This window comes from Myodes glareolus, chromosome 19 (assembly GCF_982192425.1).
Source record: "Myodes glareolus chromosome 19, mMyoGla1.1, whole genome shotgun sequence".
NCBI lineage: Eukaryota > Metazoa > Chordata > Mammalia > Rodentia > Cricetidae > Myodes > Myodes glareolus.
The window spans coordinates 26,774,898-26,802,523 of record NC_142044.1 but is presented as its reverse complement, the minus strand read 5'-3'; the positions used below and the strand labels follow the sequence as shown (position 1 = coordinate 26,802,523).

Sequence of the window (27,626 nt, the reverse complement as noted above, 5' to 3'; positions counted from 1 at the left end):
AATCATTAGTCTGAGATTAATCCTATTGTAAGCGTCTAAATTTCCTATTAACACTTTCGTGGATGCTGGTAGAAGACACAAAATTATTGTATCAGAAATGGGGGGCACTATATCCTCTGTAGTAAATAGTGATAACCAGAATGTCTGCATTGAATATAATATATCAGTTTTACTGTGCAGAGTAAGGGTGCTAGGTAATACTAATGCTAGGAAATACTGTAGTGAAGTTCTGCCATTAGAGCTTGTTTTGTTCTGGAGGGATACATTTTCGTTCTTTCAAGGCATAGAAAAACAAAAACAAACAAACAAAAAAAAAACTGAAGCATGCCTGTTTCCTTGTGGAAGGGGACAGGATTTTTATATTTCATGGCTGTTCACTTACATAGTAGAGCAGAGGACAGCTGGTACCTCCTCTCTACATGCAAAAGAGATAATTGCAGAATGTTATTTTCTTATATAAATTATCTTGGTATGTCTGCTTTTAAAAAAGGTTCCTGGCATAGAAGAACACAGTACACATTGTGATTGAAGTTCATTTTCTTTTGAGGTTTATTTATTTTTATTTTATTGTGTGAGTGTTTTGCCTTTATGTGTATGCCTAGTACATGTGGAGGCCAGAAGAGGATGTCAGATCTCCTGGAACTGAATGAAGTTCCAGGTAGTTGTGAGCTATTTTTTGGTCTTTAAACTTTGGTCTTTTGAAAGAGCAAGCAAGTGCCTTTTTAGGAACTGAGCCATCCATACAATCTTAGTTATTCATTTTCTTGATACATACCAACCTGTAAATAATGACCTTGATAGAGTTATAATTAATTTTCTCTCGGGTAAATTTATAGCTCAGTAACATTTACTCAATAGCATTTCCTGACATACTCAGATATCTTTGGATCTGAAACTCACTATATGTGGTCTTTTGGGGTGGTGAAGTGAAATATGAGAAGCTGCCATGGTGTGCAAGATTTAAGACTCCTTTGTTTTTATTTCATGAAACTTTCAGTTGAAGTCCTTTAAGTGACAGTATAGATTTTGGGTTAGAAGAACACCTAACACAGGTAGCTAGAAGAAGTTTATACTTGGAATTTTTCTTTGATTTTTTTTAATAGACTAGGATTCTTTTAGTACTTAATAAACTCATCATCCTTTTCAGTTATTTTTTGTAAAGTTTGTTCACTCTTGTTTTTTTGTTGTTGTTGTTGTTTTTTGTTTTTGACATAGAGGCTCTGTAGCCCAGGCTGACTGAAACTTAATGCATAGCTTAGGTTGGTCCCAAATGTTACAGTTACAGTGATCCTCTTTTTTTTCAGCTTCCCAAGTGTTGGAATTACACATGTGAGCCACCATGCTTAATTGTAAACAAGTTAACTCTACTTAGTGAAGGTTATTAGTTACCTTTGAATTTTGTGTTGTCTTACATAATATCTTACGGTGTTTCATAATTACATTTATCACTATTTTTTTGAAAAGTCGTCAACTTCACTTCTTCCATTTAAATCATAGTGTTTGTGAATTTATTTAGATACTTGGGATTGCCAGTTTAGTTATGTTGGTTGTAAGAACCGGTTGTAAATTGCTAGTGGGAAATGTAGGTAGCTCAAAAATCAAGGATTAAAGCATTTTAGAATTTAATTATTTCTTTGATAGTTGGGACTTCCATATTAAAATGTGAATGCAGTTAAATTTTTCCCTTTGTATTTATAGAATAGTGTGTAGAACAAGTTCCCATAGTCTAGGGTTGGCACTCTTTAAAGTGGATGTGCCACTGTGGTATGAGTGGTGTTGACAACAACTGGCCAGTGTTTTCTTCTGTCTTTGGTATGTGGTGTAGACTCTTAAGGGTCTGTTAGCATTAGTAGGTATCTATTTATTAAGAATTGTAGTGGATGATCAGCCTTGTCTTTATGAAAATGTTTTAAAACTGTTTTTTTAAAGAGCAGTTTCATTGAGATATACTTTGTTTTTGAACTATTTGTATTCTATTTGTATTTTAATAGCTCTTTATATATTCTGGATCTAAGCCCTTTACTAGCTACATTATTTCCAAGTATTTCCTCTCAATTTGTGGCTTTTTAATTTTTTTAGTGATTTGTTTTGGGGTGGGGGTATGAATGCTCTGTCTGCCTGTATGCTGGTATTCCAGAAGAGGGCATCAGAGCAGCCAGTGCTCTTAACCACTGAGTCATCTCTCCAGCCCCATATTTTTTGTTTTGTTTTTGTTTTTTGTTTGTTTTTGAGACAGGGTTTCTCTGTGTAGCTTTAGAGCCTGTTTTGGAACTGAATCTGTAGACCAGGCTGGCCTCCCAACTCACAGAGATCCACCTGCCTCTGCTTTCCAAGTGTTGGGATTGAGGTGTGCTCACTCCACCCTGCAAGTGATATATTTTGAAGTATTTGGTAGTTAGTATGAGAATGACTTCTGTGGTCTCCTGTTTGAACCTGTGTTCCCCAGTTTATGTAAAAGTTTCAGGAGGTGTAGCCTTGTTGCAGGAGGTGTGTCATTGGGGATGAGCTTTGAGGTTTCTAAAGACTAGTACCATTTCCAGAGTACCTCTTGCCTCTTACTTGTGGATCCACATGTAAGTGCTCAGTTGTGCTGTCATGCCCTTTTTCCACCATCATGAACTGTAACACTGATACCATCAGCCAATTAAATGCTTTCTTTTATAAAAGTTTTATAAGTTTCTTTTATAAGTCTTGGTTACTTGTCACAACAACAGAAAGGAGGCTCACAGGGATGTGTATGCAGTTAATGGTTGGTGGGGAGGGAGAAACATTTAGTCTAGTGCTGTAGCCACTGATAAATAAGGTGCCTATGTTCCTGTAGATAAATCCTCAGCAGTGCGCTTATAAGCCCCCTATGAAACCATTAGATCCCCAAAAATAAAACAAATAGAAGCAGGATGACCAGTTAGAAAGAGGAAGGGATCAGACTGGGGTAAAAGCAGGAGGAGAAGCGTAACAGGGGTAAATATGATTAAAATAATTAATACATTTAGGGAAATGTACATTATATTTAATAACATGCTAATGAAACATTTTCACAAGATTTTTTTTTTAAAAAAAAGAATAGTGCTTTTTGGCTTCATATCGGAGGTGGAATTGGGAGGCTCAGGAGTCTGGGGTAAGCCCCAGCTACTCAGTTGTGTAGCAAGTTCAAGGCCAGCCTGGGTGACTAAGACCCTGTCTATAACAAGGCAAACAACAAACAAGTACTTTCAGTGGCAGGTCTAAGACATCTGTGCCTGACAGTACACTCTCACTCTTCAATTCACTCCAGAGCTGGGCAGTGGTGGTGGTGGTACATGCCTATAATCCTAGCATTTAGAAGGCCAAGACAAGCGGATGAATCTCTGTGAGTTCAAGGCCAGCCTGGTCTAGGAAGCAAGTTCCAGAATTGTGACACAGAGAAACCCTGTCTTGAAAAACAACCCCCCCCCCAAAAAAAAAAGATGTACTACAATGTTTTCTTGAAAAAGTTTCATGATTTTTTTTAAGCTGTTGCCATTGGAGCAACTTAAAATAACTAAAAATAAGTTTCTAGTTCATCTTTTCTCATGTGGCTATCTAATTGCATTCGCATCAGGTTTGTCATCAGTGATAATCAGTTGATTGCAGATGAATGTGCTTATTTCTGGACTTTGAAGTTGATTTTCATTGATCTCAGTGTCTTTGCTAGTTCCGTATGAATACTACCTTTGTTTTCAGTTTGAGGGTGTATGTAGTATGGCGGCTGGCTTGTTGGGGTTTCTGTCCCGCCTGGGTCGGGTACCCCACAGCCGGCAAGTCCTAAAGAAAATCACAGAGTCTACATTAGGTTATAAACTGATTGGCCCATTAGGTCAGGCTACTTATTAGCTCTTATAACTTATGTTACCCCATTATCCTTATCTACATTATCCTTATCCACATGGCTCAGTACCTTTTCCAGCGGGGCAGCTTACATCTTTCCTCTCCGGTGGTCTGGGCAGAACTGGGGAGGGAGCTTCCTGCTTTCCAGAATACTCCCAGTCTCTTTGCTCCACCTCTACTTCCTGTCTGGCTTTCCCGCCTATACTGCCTGCCTGGCCAATCAGCGTTTTACTAAAATATGATTGACAGAATACAGATAATTCTCCTGCACCAGGTGTATATATGTGTTCATATGTGTGCTTGTGTATGTATGAGCTAGAGGTTGGTACTGAATGTGTTCTATTACTCTCTACCTTCGAGACAGGGTCTTTCATTGAACTTGGAGCTTTTCAGACTGACTGGCCATCAAGTCCTAGGGGTCTAACTGCCTGTGTCTTTCTAGGGCTGGGATTATGGACACATATTGCAAAGTTTGACTTTATATGTGAGTATTGGGACTCAGAACTCAGGTCCCCCATACTTAAATGGCAAGCACTTTACCTAGCCATCTAGTTGCCCATTTCCTAGTGATAACTTTTCCTACCATAATTTAATAGTTAAATAATAACAACAATAGCAACAACCTCCTTCTCTTAGCTACCTTCCTTTTGCAGGACTGAGGATTGAATCTTGGATCTCACACTGCTAGCAAACACTCTACTACTAAGCTGTATTCCTGGCTCTTTTTACTTTTTATTTTGAAAGAGTTGTCTAGAGAGTCCTGCTCTAGGCCTATGGATGGCTGGGATAATAAACTTGCACCAGACCGGGCAATAGCTTTCTTCTTGTCAAAATATATGCTCAAGTTTATTAAAATAATATAGAAAACTAAAGCCACCATGTTGGTTGTCTCTTGGTGAACATTTTCCCAGGCATCTGAACAGACCTAGTCATGACGCCAGTGCTTGCACATTCTTCACATTGTACACAGGACACAGTATTTGCCCATACTCCATCTTCCTGTTTATCTGTTAGTGAGTACACTTACTAGCAGCTTTGAGAGAACTGTTTTTCTTAGGCAGTTTTATAATTCTTTGAGATTTTTACTTACTACTTTGGAGACAAGCAACTATGGATTTTTTTTCTTTTTTTGTAATGAAAGAATTTACTTATTTTACTTTGTGGAAGATGACTTTAAAACAAGTGTTTAAATGTATATTGCATGAATAACATCCTGTGTGGAATGTGAACAAAGCTAATCTCCAAGGCCAGTTTCAAACATAGGTTTTTAAAAATATGCATTTTAATACCGTATAAACTTTTTTGTGGAGGGGGGGAGCGCATTTGGGAACAATAAATTTAGGGCCAGAAAGTCAATACATGTGTAGGAGTAGAGAGTTTTGTTTGTTATCATGAGAATAGCTCCCCAGAGCACACTCAGCTTATATTATTACCATGCCAATAAAGGAATGGCAGCTTTTGCTGTTTTGCACTTTTAGCCCTGACATAGCTTAAGATATAGTCAGAAGCAGAGGAACTATGACTGGATAGCTAGGGAAGGTCAAATCCTGCTATTAGAAACTTCCTTGGCATTTACGTTTTCCTTACATAGTGTTTAGTATAATGAACGCCTGGTTTAAAAAGTCACATTTAGTGATGAAGCCATTATAAAAGACTACAGAAACTATTCTTAGTATTATAAAAGGTAATTTAATCTGGTAAATGGAAGTTTTTACTAGATTGGAGAATGGTGAAACTAGGCAGGTTAGAAACTGCTATCTCATTGGTTTGGTAGAAATTTTAATTTTGAAAAGGTGTACTTAAATTTAAATTAATTGAGTAACTGGGTTACTTAATAAGATCATATAAGTGAAATATTTTTGTACTTAATTTTTGTTGAGGCTCAAACCCACCCAAAGTCTTACCTACAGTGGACAAGACTTCTACCACCGAGTTATGTACCCAGCTTTGTATGTTGTTTTAAAGTTGAAATTAAGTTTTCCCATGATAAATTTGTACAAAGTGAAGTCTTAAAAGTAACTGCTTTTGGTGGGATTACTTTCTTTTGCCTGCCCACCTGCCTTCCTGCCTTCCTCTCTTCCTCCCTCTCTTCCTCCTGGGATGTCTTAAACTTCTTTTTGATATTTTAAAAAGTAATTTTCCCCCTTCCCTTGAATGTTTTGGTTATTTAATTTTCAGATTGTTGCAGCTCTTGTTGAGGAATGTGCTTGTTTGATGGAGTTCTCACTCACAATGTACCTTCCGTCTGTCTCTCCTTAAAGGTCTTCCTCTGTGATAGTACTTTCAGAGCCTGTGATAGGTTTTCCCAGAGTAGAGGACAGGCACTCTAAAAATGCCAACTAATGTTTATCTGAATAGTAGCTATTGGTTATCAAGAAATCATGTGAGTCACACTCACATTAGTTTCAGTTTAGTACAGAAGAGACAAGTAAATGATCCATTGTCATGGATCTCACCCTGAGAAGCTGCTTAGTTAATGTTAGCAGTTATTTCCTAATTTATAGTGCAGAGCACAACAGCTGTTGATATGAACAATTAACTGTGGATTTAAAAAATATTGTCAGCCGGGCAGTGGTGGTGCATGCCTTTAATCCCAGCACTCGTGAGGCAGAGGCAGGTGGAGCTCTCTGAGTTCGAGGCCAGCCTGGTCTACAAGAGCTAGTTCCAGGACAGACTCCAAAGCTACAGAGAAACCCTGTCTTGAAAGACCAAAGAGAGAGAAAGAGGGAAAGAGGAAGGGAGGGAGAGAGAGAGAGAAGAAAGATTACTGTTGTCTTCAAAAAGATATTGCGAAGGGATTGGGCATATATAATAAATGGATAATTTATAGTGCTTTATAGATATTGATGAATTGAGGGCTACAGAGATGCTTATCAGTTATGAGCATGGGCTGTTCTTCCAGAGGACCCAGTTTTATTTGCAACACCCACATGGCAGCTCTCAACCTTCAATAACTTTGGTTCCAGGGGAATCCAGTGTCGTCTTCTAGTTTCTGTGGACGCTAGGATCACACTTAGTGCACAAATGTATATGTAAAAACACTAATACTCAAAGTTAAATTTTTTTTAAAAAACATTGGATTGTTAACCATTGGTCTTTGTCCTTCACCATTTTCCTCCATATTTAGTTTCTGTACCTATGTACCTATTATGCTTTTTTTAAAAAAAAAAACTACAGTCCATTGTGTAACCCAAGTGACTTTGAACTGAATCATCCTGCGTCAGCCTCCCTATGGTTAGGTTTACAGACTTGTAGTCTTGGTCTTGTATAGTACATAGCTATATTTGAATGTGGCTCCTCCTAATCTGATTTACAAGTTCAGGCTTAAATAGTCAAAATGTGAAATTAGGCTGTTTACTTCTTAAGAGCAAGTAAAAATAAAAGGGCAAATAGAAGGCTTAAGCATGTGCAGCTAATGAGAGTTACTGCTGGAGAAGCTGAGAGGAATCTGTGTGGTTTTGTACTTTTCAGTGATACTGAGAAACCTCCATTGTTCTTTCAATTCTTTGTTGCCCTAGATTAGGGAAGCCTTTTTAAGGATTTAAATTTCATTTCGTCATGTATCCTTTGTTACCAATCAGATGAATAGTGTTTAAAATGCCTGCTTTAGGGGAAAAATAGTTTCCTTTTTCAGCTTAGCAGATATGCCAATACAAAACCTTTTTAAAAGTTATTTAACCAAACTTGAAGCATATGAAAAATTTCTTTGGAAGTTGTTAATGCTGGTGGTGATTTTAAAAACACAGGCAAACTCGACTGCTCTAGCTTTCTCTGACACTCTCCTCTAGACATAATTAAACTACTTCTCAGTCTCGCCATAGCAGTTTAACCACAGAGCTCTAGTGTGGCATTTTATTTACTTACACTGTATCATAGCAATCTGTTTGCCTGTCATGCCATAGACAATGAGCATCTTGAGGTCAGGTCTTTTTACTCAGCAATTTGACTGTGCCTTGCATCTGATGTATTGGAGGGCAGAGCCTACCTGTATTGATCTTTGTTGAATTTTGAGTAGTTTGTGCTTTAGACTAAGTGACAAGGCATTTTATTTTATTTTGTTTTTATTTTTATGTGTTTACTTTTCTGAATCCGTTCTGTCTCTTCTTGCCTTGGCTTACCTGTGGACTGCTCACACAGCATCTTTAAAATATCTCTTGAGACATGGCATTTTAAACAGTTTTTAAAACATTTCTTTGATTGCTAGCAAGACATACAGTAACATGCTATGATATTTCTCCAAAGTAATAGTTTGTGACAGTTGAGTTATTTTGACAGTCTGGGAAAGCCAGCACCTATAAAGCTATTACGGATACTTCTGACAATTTTATTTAAAGGTTTTTTTGTTATGTTAATTGATAATAGAAATTACTTGTTTGTCCAAATTTTGTCAGTTATCTGATGTGTATATGTTGATATCTCTTTTTTCTACCCCAGTCTTTTTAGCAGAATGATCAGTCTTTGTGGCCTTAAGCATCGATAAATTGCATTTCTTCCAGTCTCTTCTGTCATGTTTACTTGTCATTCATTTAGAGTAGGGAGTAGTTGTAAGTTAGACGTCTAAGGACAGAAATGATTTAGAAGAAAGGTACTCCTTTCCATGAGATTCCAGGCTCGCAGTGGCTTCTGCTGTTAGAGATGGCTACGCCAGGCTCTGGAGTGAGGTCTTTCTAGAGCAGTGCTTCCCAGGCTTCCTAATGCTGCAACCCTTTAATGGAGTTCTTCATGCTGTGCTGACCCCAACTATAAAATAATTTTCATTGCTACTTCATAACTCTAATTTTGCTACTGTTATGAATCATAATGCAAATATCTGTGTTTTCCAATGGTCTTAGGCAACCTCAGCCTCCAAAGGGGTTGAGACTTGCATGTTAAGAACCAGTGTTCTAGACTGTAAACACTAGTGTGTATTGTAGTCACTTGATCTTGGAAAATGCAGATCCTTAGAAACAAGTTGTAGAATTTGATTGTGGTGAGTTTCAGAATTGGTATTATAAGCAGACTTAGATTATTTAGTACATGAATAATTTGTTTAGTTGACAGACATTAAACAGTATATAAAGCACAGAATTTACTGAACTCTACCATCAGTAACTACTCCATGATACTGTCGCTGCAATTATAGTGATAGACATCTATTATTAGTCACATCTCTTCAGAATCTATCTGTCCTATCTAGGCTCCTAACAGCCACCCTATTAGTTACTTTTTGTTACTGTGATAAAATACCACAACCAAAAGCAACTTACAGAAGAAAGTTTTAGTTTACAGTTTAGAGGAATAGAGTCCACAATGGGGACAGCAGATGGTTTTGAAATAGGAAGCTGGTGATCACATTTTGTTGGCACACCAGGAAAACGGAATGAACCAGAAGTGGGGCGAGGTTATAAACACTTGAAACCTGAGGTATGTAGCTGAGCATAAACTTGTCATAAGGTGTGCAGTGGTTTTTTTTTTGTTTTGTTTTTTAGTTAATAAGACATTGGCATGTTTTCTATAGTGACAGTTTGTAGTAGTTGGGTGTTATTTGATTGTCAGATTCCCTAGTTGCTAATGTCTCCAAGTGCAGATGCCTGCAGAGGACAGGAAGGCAGTGAATTATTTGGAACTGCCCTTACAGGAAGTCTGACATAGATGCTGGGAACTAAACTTGCGTCTTATGGAAGAGCAGTTAAGTGCCCTCAACCACCAAACCATCTAATAGTGTCAGATTTCTTAATTATTCATTCAGTCTGATGGTTGTAAAGTGTCAAAACCACAGATAGTTTTCCTACTTGTTTATTTTTGTGATTATATATGTTTGAAACATTTTTACAGCTGTGGCTCGTTTTGAAAATCAAATCTCCCTATCCTACTAAATTAGCGGGGTGTATATAGTATGTGTTAGGTGCTAATCCTTCCTCTGGTTTATGTGTCATTCCTATAGCTCAGTGATTTACTATTTGGTTTCTTTAAAGTGTTCTGTTAAACAATTCTTTTTGTTTGTTTGTTTTGAGACAAGGTTTCAACCTTGTATTCCAGGCTTGTTTTAAACTCAGTCTTTTGCCCTAGGCTCTGGCTGTGGGCTACCATGTTAGTCTTAAAAGCTCTTGATACTAGTGTTTTCACTGATGGGTAGTGCCTTTTTTTTTTTTTTAATCATTTCCGTGAGCACTTTGCTTGTCTCTTCTTTGGGGCCATTAAAAAAGCATTCTGTATTTCATTCTAAAAGTTGTAAATTTTTTTCTATAGGATTAAATTCCACAGGAACTTATTTTTATTTATGATGTAGTATAAATTTTTTTCTTATGTGAATAATTAGCCCACCCCATTTGTGCAGCAATCTCCTTTCTTCAGTGGTCTACACATGGAAGCACACGCTTCCATCCTACTTTGTATGTGTGTGTGTGCTTGTTATTGGGCAGGGTATCCTGTTTCTCAGTAAGGTGTGTTCTTTGTACAGTACCATGAGGTCTGCTGTAGCTTATTTTATATTGTGAAATCTGTTTGGGCAAGCTGACATACTCCATTCCTTGGACATTTTGATTGCTTTTAAATTTTGCTTTTTTATATAAATTTCAGAATATTAAGTTCTACCAAAAATTATCTTGGGATTTTGCTTAGAAATATCTTTAGTATTTATGTGAATTTGGAAGAATCTATTAACGAATGTCAGTCATTTGCTGTCATTATAGCCTCTGTTCCTGGTAATGAACATGGTGTTGTCATTATGGCTTTGTCCATAATGCTTTATGCAGCTTTAGATTTGTTCCTTATTCTGATTTTAATGCAAATTTTTATATGAAAATAAATTCGTTCTAGTTTTTCACTTGAGATAAGCGCAGTTGGCTAGTCATGTATTGGTAGTATATTCCTATCAAATGCTTGAGCTCTAAAGTACGTTTATTTTTACCTGTGACAGGAGTTCTCATAGTGGAAACTAAAGGTTTTATTATTTCTTTAAAAAGGAGGGGAGTGAAGAGATGACTCCGCCACATACTGCTTTTCAGTACCTTCTGACCTCCACAGGATCCTGTACACGCATGGTATAAAAGCATGCACACATAAATGAAAAGCAAATAAATCAGTTTAGTATTTTTAACCCTTTTTTCTTAACTTTTCACACTGTCTGTAACCTGAAATCCAGTGTTGAGTAGAAGGTGATGGCAGTGGACAGACACTCTTGTCTCATTCACATTTGAAAGGGAAAGCTACTGTTTCTTCCTCAAGAATTATGTTTATTTTAGGCTTTTGGTTGAAATAGATGGCTTTATTTTGCAAATTTTATTTTACTTAATATGTTTTGTTTTACCATAAATGTATTCTTCACTGATAGTTCTCTCTACATCTTTTGAGGTAATTTATATGGTTGGTTCTCTTTAATTTGTTAATTGGGTAGAGATAGTTTGTACATCAACTTTGCATTGCTGAGATAAGCCACGAACTTCTGTCATGATTTAGAAACAAATAAAAATTTGAACTTAAAAATCAAACAGCCTTTGGAATTATTTTGGAACAAATAGATTTTTTGCAGGTTATTACATTTGAGTAGCTATTTATTTGATTTGATCTTATGTTGATTGACCTTTAGGAAAATACTGTTTTCTTTGTATATGGAGTTGAAATATTTTTATTTGTCAATGCCTTTTATTACTTATTATTTCTTTAAAATTGAATCACGTGTTTAGATTTTATAAGAGCATATAGTACAGATAAAATGAGCAACACTATTGTACCTGTATCTCCTAATAAGCACTGAAGTTTTCAGAATTTGAATTTACAGAGTTTCAAAACAACTTAATTTGTTTTATGGGAATATATATCATAGTTCATCTTTGCCTGACTGGAGTACCTCCCCCAGAAACCATTGTATAGTCTTTGGCTTGTTGTTGCATATTCTAAAACATTCCTTAGTTGAGTTGAGGTTATCAGAAAAGTTCCACTGTACAGTATCTACACACCTGTAACCCCAGAGCCAGAAAGGCAGAACCAGGAGGATCCCTGGGGCTTATTCAAGTTGTAAATAAAATCCTAGTTTGTCAAGATTTTATAGAGAATGGGGTAATTTAGCAAATTGCATGAAGTCTTTATGTATTTACTTTATATGTGTGTTTATTATTTTATCTACCTGTTCTAAGTTATCGTAATTTTTCCTCCTGATTAAGGAACTATTGACATTTTTATATTTTTTCACTTATATTTATTTTTGTGTATATGCCAGACTTATGTGCACCATATGTGTTTAGGAGTTCCTGAGACTGGAGTTACAGGAGGTTGTGAGCTGCCGTGTGCCTGCTGGGAACCAAATCCAGATAGGTCCTCTGTAAGACGCTTAACCACTGAACCACTTCTCCAGCACTTTTAGTTTTTAATTGACTGGTAATAGCTATCTGTTATAAATTTCTTACCAGTCTTTAAATTTTAGTATATTATTCCTCCAGTAATTAATAAGACAATATTTTTGAGATTTCTCAAAATCGTCTGTAATCCATCTGTAGTATATTAGTTGCAAAGGGTCTCAGTTTTCCATGAGATTATTCTGACACTGCTCAGTAAACAAATCTTTTATGCATAGTTACAACACTTTCCTCCTCTAGAATATGTTTGAACTTTCTATTTCCTTTTCTATCTTTTCTAACTCTCACCCATTCTTCAAAGTTCACCTTAAGCTGGGCAATGGTAGTGCACACACCTTTAATCCCAGCACTTGGGAGGTAGAGGCAGGCAAATCTCTTGAGTTCGAGCCCAGCCTAGTCTATAGAGAAGATTTCCGGGACATCTAGGGTTACACAGAGAAACCCTATCTCAAAACACAAAAGAACAAACAACCCCATAAAGTTCACCTTGGACATGACATGAGAAATTCTCTCCTGGTACCTAAGTTCTATTGCCTCACCTCTAGGTATAGATACAAATACACTCTTGTTTTGTTTGCCAGAGCACTATAGGGAACTGTTTCTCGTAATACATTTTAACGTTATATATTTTTAACTTTCATAATAAATTGTGTTTTGATTCTAGGGAACACTGTTCTATTGCTGTGAAACACCATGAACAAGGCAACTTATAAAAGAAGGCATTTAATTTAGGTCTCACAGTTTCAGAAGCTAGTGTAGTCCATGAGTTATATGGTAGGGAGTATGGCAGTGGGCAGGTAGGCATGACCTTGAAACCATATCTGAGAGCTTCCATACAATCATGAGGCAGAGAGAGGAAGAACAAGAAGAGGACTACATTGAGAATGCTGTGGGCTTTGAGGTTTCACACAGTGACACACCTCAGACAAGGCCACATCTCCTAATCCTTCCCAGATAGTTTCACCAACTAGGGGTCATTCTTATTCAAACCCCACAATTAGCTTGACTCCCCCTCCCCAAGACATGTAGGACATTTTATGGTATTGTCAGATTTTGAAAACTGCTCAGTGGCCCATTAATTTAAGTGCTCCCTTTTCTAAGATGGTTTTGAAAGTGGTTTCTGTGTATTTCAAGGGAACCATGAACAATTGAGTTCAGTTAGATTTCATCATGTAGCTTGGTTTTGTAACTAGTTATTGAGCATCATGTAGCTCTGACACAGTGACTGAGTGCCCTCAAGTCACAGCTTTTGTTTTACCTTTTCCTGGAGGCAAAGGAATGATTTTTAACACTTAACTTGGAAAGCTTGGTTTGTAGATACTAAGTGGTGCTTGGATTATTCAATTTAAATATTACCTACTGTTATTTTTGTCTTGGTTTTTTATTCCAAAGGTTAGTGGATATAATTTAGTATATTATTTTATTTTATTAGGTACTGATTTATTAAGAACTTGATAATGTGACTTGAAATTTTGTCATGATTTTAGGCATGTGGTTCTTACTGGTTTGTCCCTGTGGCTTTTTTAAGTGGCTAGCCAAGCCACTTACTTCTGGTTGGCTGCAGTAGTTATTAGGGAAAGTAGTTTTTGCAGGGAAAAGAAATTAAACAGCTGTTCATTCTGCTAGTATTAATAATATTGATCCTAGAAACATTTTTGTGGATAGCCACAGTGATGTTAGGCTTTGATCCTGAATGACTCACATATGTAGGTGGAAGTGAATGATTTAGGATTAATACTCTAATAAATTCAGATTGTGTGAAGTTCTAAGACAAGTTTCAAATCAATGGATTAATAACTAAATATAGTCTGCAGAGTATTCTGTTTGGTTGCTGCAGACATTTGTTAGATGTGAATATCTGACACTTAGTTAGCAGCAGTGGCCTATGTGCTTGCCCTAATTATCACTTCTACCTAAGGTGGTCCCAGCTCTGTATTTGATGACCTTTGTGACTTAGATGGAACCTAAAGAGTTTGTAGATTTAGAACAGCTAATGGGGTCAGACTTTTAGAGTAGAACATGGAGTGTAGAGAGAGAAATGGAAGAAGAATCCAAGGTGTTTAACCTGGAAAGGTAGAAGTGTGTCATATGAGATGGAGATTGCTTCAAGTAGATGAGATTTGAGTAGTAGAAATGAGGAGTTGAGTTTGGGACATGTGAAGTTTGAGTATCTCTTGGAGAAATTGAGTAGATGTAACTGTGTGAGCACCAAGTTAGAAAAGTCGGACGTGAAAGCTTGGGCTATGTAGCTGTTCAATAAAGCTGTGAGACAGTGCAGTCCTGAAGGGAGCAAAGGACCTAGGACTGCCACGGCCATGTCAATTTCAGGAGTTTGAGGGAAGAGGGCGTTAAGAAAGGAGATTGAAAAAGACTGTTGATTGGCGTTGGATGACTTAGAAGACAAATAAACTGGTTTCATTCCCAGAAACAGCCTAAGACAGGCTTTTGTGAAAGTCTCTTACTGTGGGGGGTTAGGGTTAGGCTGTGTTACTGATAAATAGGTGGGAGGTGGGGAAGTGAAATGGAAGCAAAGGCCTTTCAAAGATAGCTTATTGAGCAGGTCACCTTTGTGAGCAACTGAATGGTTCTTGAGGAAGTTCTTTGAAAAGACAGGAAAACCGCCTTCAAATAGGAACCAAAGAGAGTATTCATCCACCAGCTTTCCTGTCCTGTTGGTCAAAAATTGGCCATAATGTTAACAGTTAAGTTTTACATTTTCTGTCTCTGCATTCAGAGTTCTGTGGGCATCTTTTAGGCAGATTCTTATAGCAGACAGTGAGCCAGAGAATGCAGCTGAGATTTCCCTGGATGAGAGTGTGAGTGCACAAGAGATGTCTTGTGTTGCCTACTCCCTGTGTTGTCTGCTGGTGCAGCTCACAATCCCTGTGATACAGGGTTATGGGATGGCTAGCAGGAGTCTGTAGAAAGAGGCTCATCCTCGCTTTCTTGGTCTTCCTTTCAGCTTAGTGATACCTCAGTAAGCTTCTTCCTGAGTGGCCTGGCCTTCTTACTCAAAGGTCCAATGCCTTTAGTTGATTTATCCTTTTGTTGCAGTAACTGCCTCCTTGTTTGCGTTGTGGCATAGCATCTGTAGGGTCTTATGGCTGTTAGGGTTAGTTTCCTGCCCATCCTCTCACTCTTCTATCCATGTTAACACACTGTTTCAGAGTAGGGAGTTGAAAGTAGCCAAAGAACAGTTAATGCTTAGAGTTCTGCAGAGCTCTCCTGTGTGCCCTGGAGAAGACCTTCTCTTTCCTACCCCTGCCCTTAAAAAAAAGTGAGGGTAAACAAAACTGATCTGGAGGATTTGGATGAATGGACTTTATTGCCTCTGTCTATTGACTCATCAAAATAAAATGTCAGACACATTTCAGCCTGTGGAGGACAGTGTTAAGCATTAGATCATTTGCCATCTGGGAAAACAAGTGCCAAGGTGCTACCCAGTACTAATACATGGAAATTGTGTTTGTTTAACCCAGGGCTCCTGAGTTACAGAATAAATAATTAAGGAAAGAAAATTTCACACAAAAGTGAGTAGTTACATTAGTCAGATAATTTTATGTGAGCTGTTTAGTTGCAATGGTTATCTTAAAGGTGTTCTTAGTCACAAAATGATAACTAAGTCATTTGGAACTGGTAGAATCCATATTGAAAGCACTCTGTGGCTTACTTTGGTTTTCTCAAATCTGCCAGTAGCAAATATTGGGCTATTACCATAGGATGTGAGTTTTAGCACCTCAGATAAGACTGGCATTGAAGATTTTGTCACCAGGTGAACTTCAGCCTTGGTAAGAGAATAGAAATAGATCCCTTTGGCCCCTGTGATAAGGATATAGAAAATTGCCAATTGTCTTTCTCTTGTTAACTTTTTCATGCACAGTGATGAGTTATCTTCTTGGGTTACTGTTTGTCTCTGAATGTCTTGAATTCTGCATCCTTGTTGTTTTACCATTTGTTGGTGTTCTTGTAGGGCTAATATGATATTTTACTCGAGGTAGGTCCTTCATAAAGAGATTTTAGATTCATCTAAGGAAATACATTTGTAAACAGCATTTGTGAGGGTGTGGTGTGTATATGAAATATATGTGCTTGTTTGTGTAGCTGTTTGTGTGTGCATATGTGAAGGCCAGAGGTCAAAGTTGGGTATTTTCCTTAGCCTTCACTTTGTGTCGTGTGTGTGTGTGTGTGTGTGTGTGTGTGTGTGTGTGCGCGTGTGCGCGCGCGCGCGCACGGCGGGGGTGGGGGAGGGAGAAGGAGGAAGGGAAAGACAGAGAAAGAGTCTATTTTGGGTAGGCTGGCTGGTGACTTTGGGGGGAATTTGTCTATCTCTGTGTTCTCTCTCTTCTGATTCTAGGTGGTAAGGAATGTACCATGCTCCACTCTTTATGTGGGTCTGGGGAACTCAGGGTACTTATGGTTGAAGTTAGCTGTAATAACTTACTTGAAAGTATAATGAGGTTTTAGACTCTCTTCCCTTTTTTTCTTTAAACAGATAGAAGGACAAGGACAGAATCACCAGCACTGGCTGAAGGTAAATATGTCTTTGGAAGAAATGATTATTGAAACATAAGTGAAAATTATTTATATAAACTATTAAATAAATATAATTTAGGGAAATTTTTTTATACTGAATTGCTAAAAGTATGTTTAGATAATACTTTGATTTCTGGCTTAGAATAGGGAGTAATGGTGAACATGTGAACTATTAAGAACTTACTTACAACTCTTTCCAATAGGAGAGGTGTATGTTTTTCTTCAGATTCCCTTCTCTTTGTTTATCTGTAAGCTGTAAAATTGATCGATAGAAGTTTAATAGTATAAGGGGAGGGAGAGGCGGAGAGAATAGGAGACCTCTGTACTGGGAACTAGAAAGGAGAATGCTTTTATACATTATCTTAAATAAGAATTCTGTCTTGTTAGTGTTAGTCCTTTAAAGAAAAGTGTTGAAAGATTTTAGTGAGATGGCACAACAGGTGAAAGAAAGTACTTCCCATGAGTCTGAAACCTGAGTTGGAGTTCCAGAACCTAGTAGGGGAAGCAGACGACTGTTTGCATCAAGTTGTCTTCTGACCTTAAGGTCAAACATGCATATGTACATGTACACATACATATTAAATAAATAGTAATGATTAAGTAAACATGTTTTTAAAATGTTAGAAGTAATAACAGAAACAGCAATTTCTGGAAAAGAGCATTTGGTAGGCATTTTAGGGAATGGCAAGTCTGTGGCAGTTTGCTTGATTACAAAAGCACCACCAGCATTGGTTTTGAAGGGACCAGGATTGGGTATTTGACTTCATTTGTGTTGTGGAGATACTGAGTTCTTTGTATAAGTGTGCTCTGGCCTTAGTACTCCATTTTAAAGATGTTCCCCAAAACTGCAGTTTCAGGGTTTTTAAAGGAAACTTTACTGTTCCACCAATTGCTGGTTTGGCCTAAATCACTGAATTTCTATAGTTCTTAGTTCCCTTTCATAAGATTCAGGAGTTGAGTTTTCCCCCATTATCTCACACACCCTTTGTGTGCATTTTTTTTTTTATCCTTTTTCATTTGTGTTCTTTTCTCTTTTATCCCTACCAGCAACTTTGGACATAATGGTAGAAATATTAAAGCAATAAGTGAGTTAAATTTTGGCTTATATAAATATTCCTCACTTATGCTTGTGAAATTTTAAAAGCTATAATATGTAATAGCAATCTTTGTTAAGTTTTTATGATGTATGCTTAATACGTTTGGTCTTGTAATGGCTTTAAAACATTTAAAATTCTATTTTACTAAGGAAATACTTTTTTGATGGGAGGTGGTGGCACACACTTTTAATCCCAATATATGGGAGACAAAGACAGGTGGATCTCTGTGAGTTCGAGGCCAACCTGGTTTACAGAGTGAGTTCCAGGACAGGCTCCAAAGTTACAGAGAAACCCTATTTTGGGGGAAAAGGGAGAAAATACTTTTTTTTTTAAAAAAAAGCTGTGTGTAAATCTGCCTTTAAAAAAGACAAACAAACCCACCAACAAATTTACACTGTTACTTTAAATGCTTTAAATGTTACTTTTAAATTGGAGTTTGGGGCTACATATTGAATCCTGCCTCAAATAAAATAAAATTTACCCAGGGGGTTTGTTTATACTCTTCAAATGAAGTAAAACAGTTCTTTTAAAGCTGATATAATTTTAAAAATGCATTTTTTTTGTAATTACTATCTGCTTGGCAAAATATAATGAATGACCTCTGCCAGAGTCTTATTGGCATTATAAAAGGTAATGATGCATAAGTGTAGAAGATGATTCAGGTACATATCTTAAAGATTATATTCCTGAGCAGAGAAAAATAATGCTTTTTGTTTTTGTATTTTGTTTGATTACGATGAGCCTGGAGGAGTTATATGTAGGAGAATGATTTTTAAGCTTTAGGTGTAACAACAGGGGAAACCGTTTCACTGTGCTAACTTCCTTGATTATGCCAGACCTAGGAAAGGCCTCAGTACTAGGTAAGGACTTTCTAGCTCCTATGTCCTGTGACAGTCATATTTGCAAAACATCTTCCTGCTGAAGGTTTTTTTTTTTAATTAGTTTTGAACTTTTTCATTATACCAGCATTTAGTAGGTAAAGTACCTGTGTCATCTAAAGGACACATTGGGTAAAACAGTTAATAGTCACACCATGGAAAAGTTGCCTTCCATTGTTCCTTTAGTCTGCAGTGGCAAAGAAGCTCTTTATGGTAAGTGTCTTCTAAACATACAAGTTTTGCTCTTTAAAAAGCCAACCATCATAATTACTAGTTAGGAGATGTTTATAAGTTTTACCCCTGTGAATATATGTATAATGATCTAATGGATAACAGTCTTTCAACTTCCATTTCACATATTTGAAGATACTTCAAGGGCTGTTCAGTAGTTATGAGGATTGTTTATATTTGGTTATGGGTAGCCTCTGAGAATTGGAACAATTGGAGCGAAATTAGCACATGAGGGATTTAAGCTCAGTATACAGATTCTGGGATTCCTGAGGCCAGCATTTATGTCATATTGTGTGGATGACTATATTTTTTTTCCCTAAAAATTGTCTAAAATCAAAAATTTAGGTTTAGCTGGATCTACTTGAATATTGTGGAGGAAATTCAGACTACGGTGAAAGTGGCTGTGATCTTTCCATTTTAGCCTGGATGCTTCCTTCCCTGGATAAGATTTTCGTATTTATTGGTAATCAAATTAATGTAAAACTATTTGACATGATGTCTTACTCCTTACAGGAACATTAAAGCAAGAACCCTCAGTCTACATAGAAAAGAAGGGACAGCTGAGTTAGGAGAGTACTTTATCTTTAACTGAAATTAAGAGAAGACAGTGGAAGCGCAAGTTTCAAAGCCAGTGTTTCAGCCCTAGTGAGATCACTAGCACTGGACTTTCATTCTTGCTTAGGAAATTTGGACAGATTTCCTAGCTCCTCCCTCTTTTTTCCAAAGAATCTGAGTGTTGTGTAGAATTGTAATGTCTCTGTAGTCTCCATGCAAAAATTAAAACATACTGCTATTTTTGATAATGTTGGTGTTGGTAGGATTTTAGCCCTTGCTCTAACATGTTTACAAACAATGAGCATCATTGAAGATGATGTGTTCATGATGGGAAAGAGCTTCATGGGAAAACGTTGCTGTCTGTGTCAGCTTATCTTAGCAATACAAATTTACCTTCCAGCCTCGCTCTTGATTTCCTTAATCTTTGTGGTGTTTATTTTGGAATTATAATTTCATAGGTAATACAGTCTATAAACTTATCCCCTAACTTATAAATTTGTACTTTGTTTTGTGGGATGACCATCTTTTAGGTACTTGCTTTTTTGATGATTAAATTTTCTTGACATACTCATCAAAAAGTTCATGAATTCAAAAATATTTATTGAAATTGACTTTGTAAGAGTATGTCTGCTGTATAGTTGTTTGAAACATGAAAAGGATGAACACTTGTACAGTTTTGGCCAAATTTGCTGTGAATCACGTTGAAGAACTAACAGGTTTTTACTTTATAATCTACTCTGAAGAGTACAGAGAACTTTCATATAAAATAGCCTTGATTAAAATGTCATTCAAATGCAGAGTAAATTCAATCTTACTTTCAATCTAAAGTAGAATATTAGTAAGCCAAATCTAGAACCAGGCATGATAATTTACACTTGTAATCTCATCCCTCAGGAGACTAAGGGAGGAGTATCCTGAGTTAGAGGCCAGCTTTTCTATCTAGAGACCCTGTCTCAGTAAGCATAATATAACAAAGAACAAAAAAATGTTTACTGAATCTAAGCATACTAAGCATACACCATAGACACTTTAAAAATAGTTTTTTTCCTGGAGAATTAACAAAAAACGGTTTAGCAGTGGAAAATGAATTTACTATAGTCATAGATTAGGTGACAGTGTGGTTGACTTTGTAAGACGGCAGTGCTGCCTCACTGAAGAATATATTGAATGTAAGTCACAGTCTGTAGGAGTCTGTAGGGGTGGGAATTGAAGGGATGACTTTGTCAATATGTATGATTGCATGTTCATATAGGTATACACAGATACTATCCACTTTGAATTTTAGAACAGAATCTTACTGGCCTGAAACTTGATACAGGCTGTACTGGCTGGCCAGTGAGTCCCACAGATCTGCCTTTCTCTACTGTGCCCAGCTTTTCTACGTGGTTTCTGGGGATCTGTCTTAGTCAGTGTCCTGTTGCTGTGAAAAGTTGCCATGTCTATGGCAATTCTTCACTTAAAAAAAAGCAACAAAACATTTAACTGGGGATTACTTACTTTCAGAAGTTTCCATTATCATCATGGTAACAGGAAGTATGGCAGCATGCAGGCAGACATAGTGCTGGAGAAGTAGCTGAGAACTTTACATCCAGATAGCAAGAAGAGAGGGAGTAGCACTGGAAAGCCCACCACTGGTGGCTTCCTTCTTCCAACAAGACCACACCTCCTAATGCTACTCCCTTAGCATTAAAATATATGAGTGTATAGTGTCCATTCTTATTTAAACAACCACAGGTTCAAACTGAGGTCCTTATGCTTGTGTGACAAGCACTTCATTGACTGATATCTTCCCAGCCCATTTCAGAATTTTTATAGAATTTGGCAGTCACATGGAGAATTAAAGGCCAAAAATAGTTGAGGTAATTCTGAAGACATACTACTTAAATAATAAGCACTGATTACAAAGAAAAGGTGTTAAATTGAGCTGTTAAAATGAACAAAGTTGAGAAAAGTTAAAGACTAAATGAAGATTTCACTTGAATGTAAGCATTAAAAACTAGTATTGCAGAACTCCATGTTTAGAATTTTAAAACCTCAATTGCAGAGAAAGATGGCGGTAGACCAGTTAGCATTGAGTTAAGAAAACAGATCAACCTGGAGACATACATACATGCATGCATGCATACATACATACATACATAGATGATTCCAAAAGTATTAGAAATACTGAGTCTAAGAAAGACATGAAATACGAGTAGTGAAAAGAAAAGAAAGCCAAGCCTGGTGGTGCAGGCCTTTATCCCAGCTATTTAGGAAGCCAAGGCAGGGGAATCACAAGTTCAAGACCAGCATTGGCAAATTAATGAGACCCTTCCCCCCCCCCCCCAAATAAGAAGAGCACCAGGGAGAAAACTCAATGGTAGAGATTTTGCCTAGCATACACAAAGCTGTAGGTTCAGTCTTCAGTATTGCTTCAGCCTACAGAAAAAGGAAAACTTAAAGACAGTCTGCTGCCATCATCCTATTCACACTGTTCAGCAATTCCTAACCCAACCCACCTAGGCACACACACCTTCCTCCCCCCCCCCCCCCCCCCCACCTTCTCATTACTCGCCATTGCTTTCCATTGGCGTAACTTAACAGAAACTGGGCTAGTGGGGATTTGAGGGGAAATGCCATACACAGATTGTCAACACTAGTGGTTAAAAAAAGCCATAGAGGCAGTACAGCATGTAATTCTCAGCCCCATGAGTACAGATGGATGGCCTCTAAATACAAAAAGAGGCACAGTTTTGTTTTGTTTTGTTTTTTTTTTAATTTAGGGAGGAAGTTTTAAGGCAGGATTTCTCTGTGTAGCCCTAGCTGTCCTGGAACTAGCTCTGTAGACCATGCTGGCCTCGGGTTCACAGAGATCCACCTGCCTCTGCCTCCTGAGTGCTAGTATTAAAGGCATGTGCCAGTACTGTCTGGTTTGTTTTTTGTTTTTGGAAGGCACATACTTTTAATAGTAAAATGCAAGTTATGTTACAGCTTTAATCTGGGTGGCAGAGTATATGAATATTACTGTATTTTTTCCAGTTACTTCTCAGTTTAAATACATAGCAAACAAAGAATTAAGCTTATTCTCTCTGGGGAGTCTTAAATCAGCCTTACTGAGACTGGACTAGATCCTTTGTTCATGGTTTCCTTTATTCATTTCACAGTCAGTCTGCTATCTCTATTTGTCACTAGATTTTAATTAGTCACCATCACTAACAGACATTATACACTACATATAGAACCATTTGGGTCTTTGCATAATGCTAAATTATTAAAATAAATCATGTATCATTTGTTAAATAAATGTTGAGAATTGGGTGGCTGCCGGAATTCTAATCTAAGCTTTTTGGTGAGGCATACAGGAATGAAAACCATGTGCCCTGTAATGACTGACCATATTCTAAAATGATTTTAGTTATTTGTAAATACAAAAAAATTATTTATACATTTATTATTTCTATATTATAAATCTAAAAATAAGAGATTCCTTGAATCTACCAATAATTGAAGAACTGGAACATTATTGGAACCTTTTGAGTTGTCCAGTGTTATGTTTATCCCCTCAAACAGGTACTGGTATGTCATATCGATTAATGTTGTCACATGGAGATAACTGATCAAGTTTCCGTGGTGGTGTTTCTCATTCACCTAAGTAAGACGTTTGTAGCTAAAGTTAGTTTATTTGTGCTGTTCTAATTCTCTGGGTATATATAACACATGAACTTTTATATTGAGCACCAAACTCTTTCTCAAAGTAGCCATCCCAGTTTACATGTCCATCAGCAGCATTTCCATTGCTCTTTTGTCTTACATCAGTGTAGTACAATTTTGGGATATATACTAGAATAAAATCATCTTAAAATAGCTTGTTTCCAGATTAATCATCATTAAAACTATTGGTATATATTTATTTTATAACACAGTATACGAGGGAAACCATAATTCAAAGCAGAATACTTAAAAAAAAATCAAGGGTGACATTTTCATTCTTACATAGGACAGAATATTATTCATGATATGAATAGTAATAAATTAGCCACCCTTTTGAGTTCATGAAAAGAAATTTAATTAATGTAATTATTACTGTTATGAATTTCAGAAAGTGTTAAGTTTAAGAAAGTGAATTCTGAATATTATGTTTTTCAAGAGGAATCTGACAGCATTCTGAATAACCTCGTATGCTTACCTGCATGTTCTTTGTTAGCTGGAATGGCTGAAGGCCGGTCCAGTCAAACCCAAATGCTACGAAAATTGATATAATACCATGGTTGTGGTTCACCTCTATTTCCATGTACTGATCTCTCAGTTTATTATATTTCTTATACATGACTTCATATCGCTATGAGTAAATTTATATAGTTGAATTGTCTTCATTTTAAAATTTAAAGTTTGAAGTATATCCACTAGATGTCACCATAGTAGAAATGTAGCACATGTCCTGTAGCTTACACAGTGGAAGGTGTGGTTTTACCAGTAAACTCACTTGAAATGAGTCACATATTGTGAGACTCTCAGGATAAAAATTCAGCTTTCTCCATACTAAAACTCAACTTTTACTATACTAAAATTTAAAATTTTTTGATCTTGGCATGTGCTGATAATTCATGGTGAGAGATTACTCTCCTGCAGTGGATACTTCGTACTTTGTTGTAAGCTGCCAGGTGCTGTGAATTGAACCTGAGCACTATGAAAGAGAAATCAGTGTTCTTCACCACTGAGCCATCAATACAGCCTCCATCACAGTGTTCTATAGGACTTGATAAGGGTTTAGATTTTATATTATGACAGGAAGCGATTGTGTGGTTTTTATAAAGAGAAAGACCACAGTCTGATTTAGATATGTTTTAAAAGACCAGTTTATCTTATAATCAGAGATTATCAGAGGAGAAAAGAGTAGAAGCAGGGTGGTCACATAGGGTCTTTGAAATAATCGTAGTAAGAAGCAGTGGTGTCAAGGGCCAGGATAGAGGAGCAGTAAGCCTAATACCCATTAAACTAGTGACAAAAAAGTGTATTGATAGTGTCATTATGACAGCTGCTTCTGATAGGGACAGCTTTGATGTAATGGTAGGTGTAAGAGGCAGATAGTAATGGATTGAAAGATTAGGAGTTGAAAAAGTAGAGAAGGCTGATGGCAGACAGTGTACTTACTAACCAAGTTGTGAAGATGACAGGAAGTGAAGCGCTGTGCAGTACTAGAGCAGACAGAATGTGCTGAGCTGTGCAGAGCCAGTCTTCAAGGAGTAGGTGCAAAGGGAGGAGCCTGGGGTTTCTAATAAAGCAAGTGGACTTGGATAGCTTTGCCTCATTTTAGAAGTTATTCCCTTAAAGCATAGCTGTACTGGGAAGAAAGGCTAGAAATTTAAGCTAAGGATACTTACTCCGTTGTTAAGATTTGTGATATCACAAAGTGTGGTGTGTATTCAGGTGTGTGTGTGCAGAGGTGGGAGTACCTGTGTGCGCACACGGGAAAAACAGGGAGACATTGAGTATCTTCCCTTATCTTTCTCCTACTTAGTTTTTGACAAAGTTTCTCACATGAATCCTATATAGGCTTACCATTCTTCTTACTCTGTTTGGCCATCAAACTCCTGGGATCCACTGGCTCCACCCCTTCAATAATGGGCAGGAGACATTTGCATTTTGTATGTGAAAAATGCAGTAAGGTCATTTCCTTCCTTCCTTCCCTTTCTTTCTAGCAAAGAGCCTTTAATCAAGTTTGCAAACTCAGTCTCTCCGCATGTCCAATGTATTGGAATAACTGGAGAGCTCCAAGCTCAATTAAAATAGGGCTTTATAGTAGTAAAGGTGGGGGTGAGGGATTTCTGAGGTGTTAAAACCCCTGATTGGCTGACATTTGTCTAGGGTGTCCTGTTGAGTGTGTTCTGGCAGGTGTTCCTATCTACAGTGGTTGGAATACCAGGCATTTCCTTTGAATGGTCTGTTCTTGGGTGGAGGTCGGGTAATCTCAGCTTGTGGTTCCTCCTGCAACCAGACATTGCCTCAGGGTAAACTATTGAGACTCAGGTGTCCATTTAATTTCATTTCATTGATGACCAGAGTCCCAGGAGATAATGATTGGAAGTAAAGAATTTCCTTTGGGTGACCTGCCCATACTTAGCTTAACATGACTAGCCCCCACAGGTGACTCAGTCATGCATGGAAGAATGGGTCAGATGTTTTAGGAGTGTTTTTTGTTTTTGTTTTGTTTTAATCAAAATATGTGGAGTAGTCTCTTGGGGATAGGTATTCTGAGGACAATTTGGTATTTATAATTATACATTGAAAGCTGCAGTTGTCAACCAGGAGTACTTTTGCCTCCTGAGAAACACTTGTCATTATTTGGAGACACCCTTAGCCATCCACAGTGAATGGGCATTGGGCAGGCAACATGTGCTAAGTCAGTCATTCTTTCCCAGAAATAATTTTGTTCTGAGAAGACATTTGGGGGGCAGTTTTGATCACCGCATTGTATGTTTGTGAGCATTCACTTTGCTACTGATTTCTAGTGGAATGTGTTAAAGATGCAGAAGTGTGAGATGACCCTCAGTAACTAAAGAAAACTCATCCAAGTGGTATCAAGGTTGAGGACCACCATACCAGATAAGCAGTCATTTTTTAAAGTAAGCATTTTTATTGAGATGAAAGGACTAGAAATCCTACATCATTATACTGGGGAATGAGTAGGTCAAGAGCAGATTTATAGCAAGGGTGAAGAGCGTAGGCCCACATTAGGGTGTGGTAGCTGAAATCAAGCAGATTTATAGAAGAGGACACAGGAAAACACTTTCCCTGAAGATGTCATGGTATACATGTACACTAAAAGTAATGAAACTGAGTTGCTTCCTTCTTTCCCTCTCCAGTACTATCATGGTAGTGTGTCAGGAAAACTGATGTTAAAATTGCATTTGACAACTTTCTTGGCAAGAGTGTGCTAGAGATGAGCATTTTTTCTACTTAAAACTTTTGAAATCCCTTGATAACTTGAAGAACTTTGTATTAGTTAGGGGCTTATGGTTTTAGAGGGTTAAGACTTCAACGTGACAGGCTGAGCATGGCAGTGCAGGCTGGAGCAGGATGCCAAGGGCTCACATCTTGGATTGGAAGTAGGAAGCAGAGAGAGAAAACTGGGAATGGTGTTTGACTTTTCATACTTCAAAGTCCACCATCATTGACATACTTCTTGTAAGGTGCACTTCCTAAGCCTATCCTTAAAGCATCACCAACAGGGAACAAGTAAGTATTCAAATATCTAAGCCTCTTGGGGACATTCTCATTTAAACCGTCACTGCTCTTTTGTGTCAGAAGGAACAGAACCACTTTTTACCCCTTCTTTTTCTTCTCCCACCTCTTCCTCTTGACTAGTTTGAGATAATTTGGATTTGATGGTTTAGGAGAAATGCTTTTTTTGGATATGCTTAGTATTAGAATATAAGGCTATCCTGGTCTACATAGTAAATTTGAGGCAGCCAGGACTACATAGTGAGATTCTCTCTCAAAAGCAAACAGTTTGGTCTTAAACTTTTTACAATGTATAAGATAATTACATTGAACTATTAAGTGTTTTCTTCTAATTCACTGAATCCATTTTCATGAAACAGTGTGCAAAATCAGAAAGCTGGACATTATTGAATAGGATGTTCAGTGTAATAGAAAGAGTAGTATAAATTAAAAGATAGAGCTGGGGATATGGTTCAGTTGGTAAAATGCTTGCCTTTTAAGGGTGAGTTTGAACCCTGGCATTCACATAAAAGCTGACTGCAGAAGTATGCATCTGGAATTTCTATACTGGGGAGATAGGAACAGGTAGGTCTGTGGAGCTCATTGGCCAGCCAGCCTTGCTGAATAGTGAGCTCTGGGTTCAGTGGAACACCCAGTCTCAACACACCAAAAGGTAGAGAGCCATTGGAGAAGACAACACCAACCTTTGACTTTCATATATGCATGCATGCGTGTGTGTGTGTGTGTATATTTATGTATGTATGTATGTATGTATGTATGCATATGTGCACACAGACAAGCACACATGCATACACACAAGCACTATTGAAGAAAAGATGATTTGGAAGAAATATTATTTGAAAGAAATAAAACCTAGTGTTGGAGGAGGGCCTGCTTGTTTGTCCCGGCCACCCAGAACCAAAATAATCACATAGAAATTGTATTAATTAAAA

At 37.4% G+C, this 27,626-nt stretch overlaps 1 protein-coding gene across 7 annotated transcripts in view; it reads left to right on the top strand.

Annotated features, from left to right (window-relative positions):
- Cyrib (CYFIP related Rac1 interactor B) overlaps positions 1-27,626 on the top strand; it is a 127,343-nt gene that overhangs the window by 74,361 nt on the left and 25,356 nt on the right. For all 7 annotated transcript variants that reach the window (XM_085678929.2, XM_085678926.2, XM_085678924.2 and 4 more), the window contains one exon: positions 16,672-16,710. Coding sequence is in view for 1 of the 7 variants with exons in the window: in XM_048457449.3 (XP_048313406.2) it covers positions 16,672-16,710 (39 nt within the window). In the remaining 6 variants the exon portion in view is untranslated. The remainder of the gene's footprint in view (positions 1-16,671; positions 16,711-27,626) is intronic.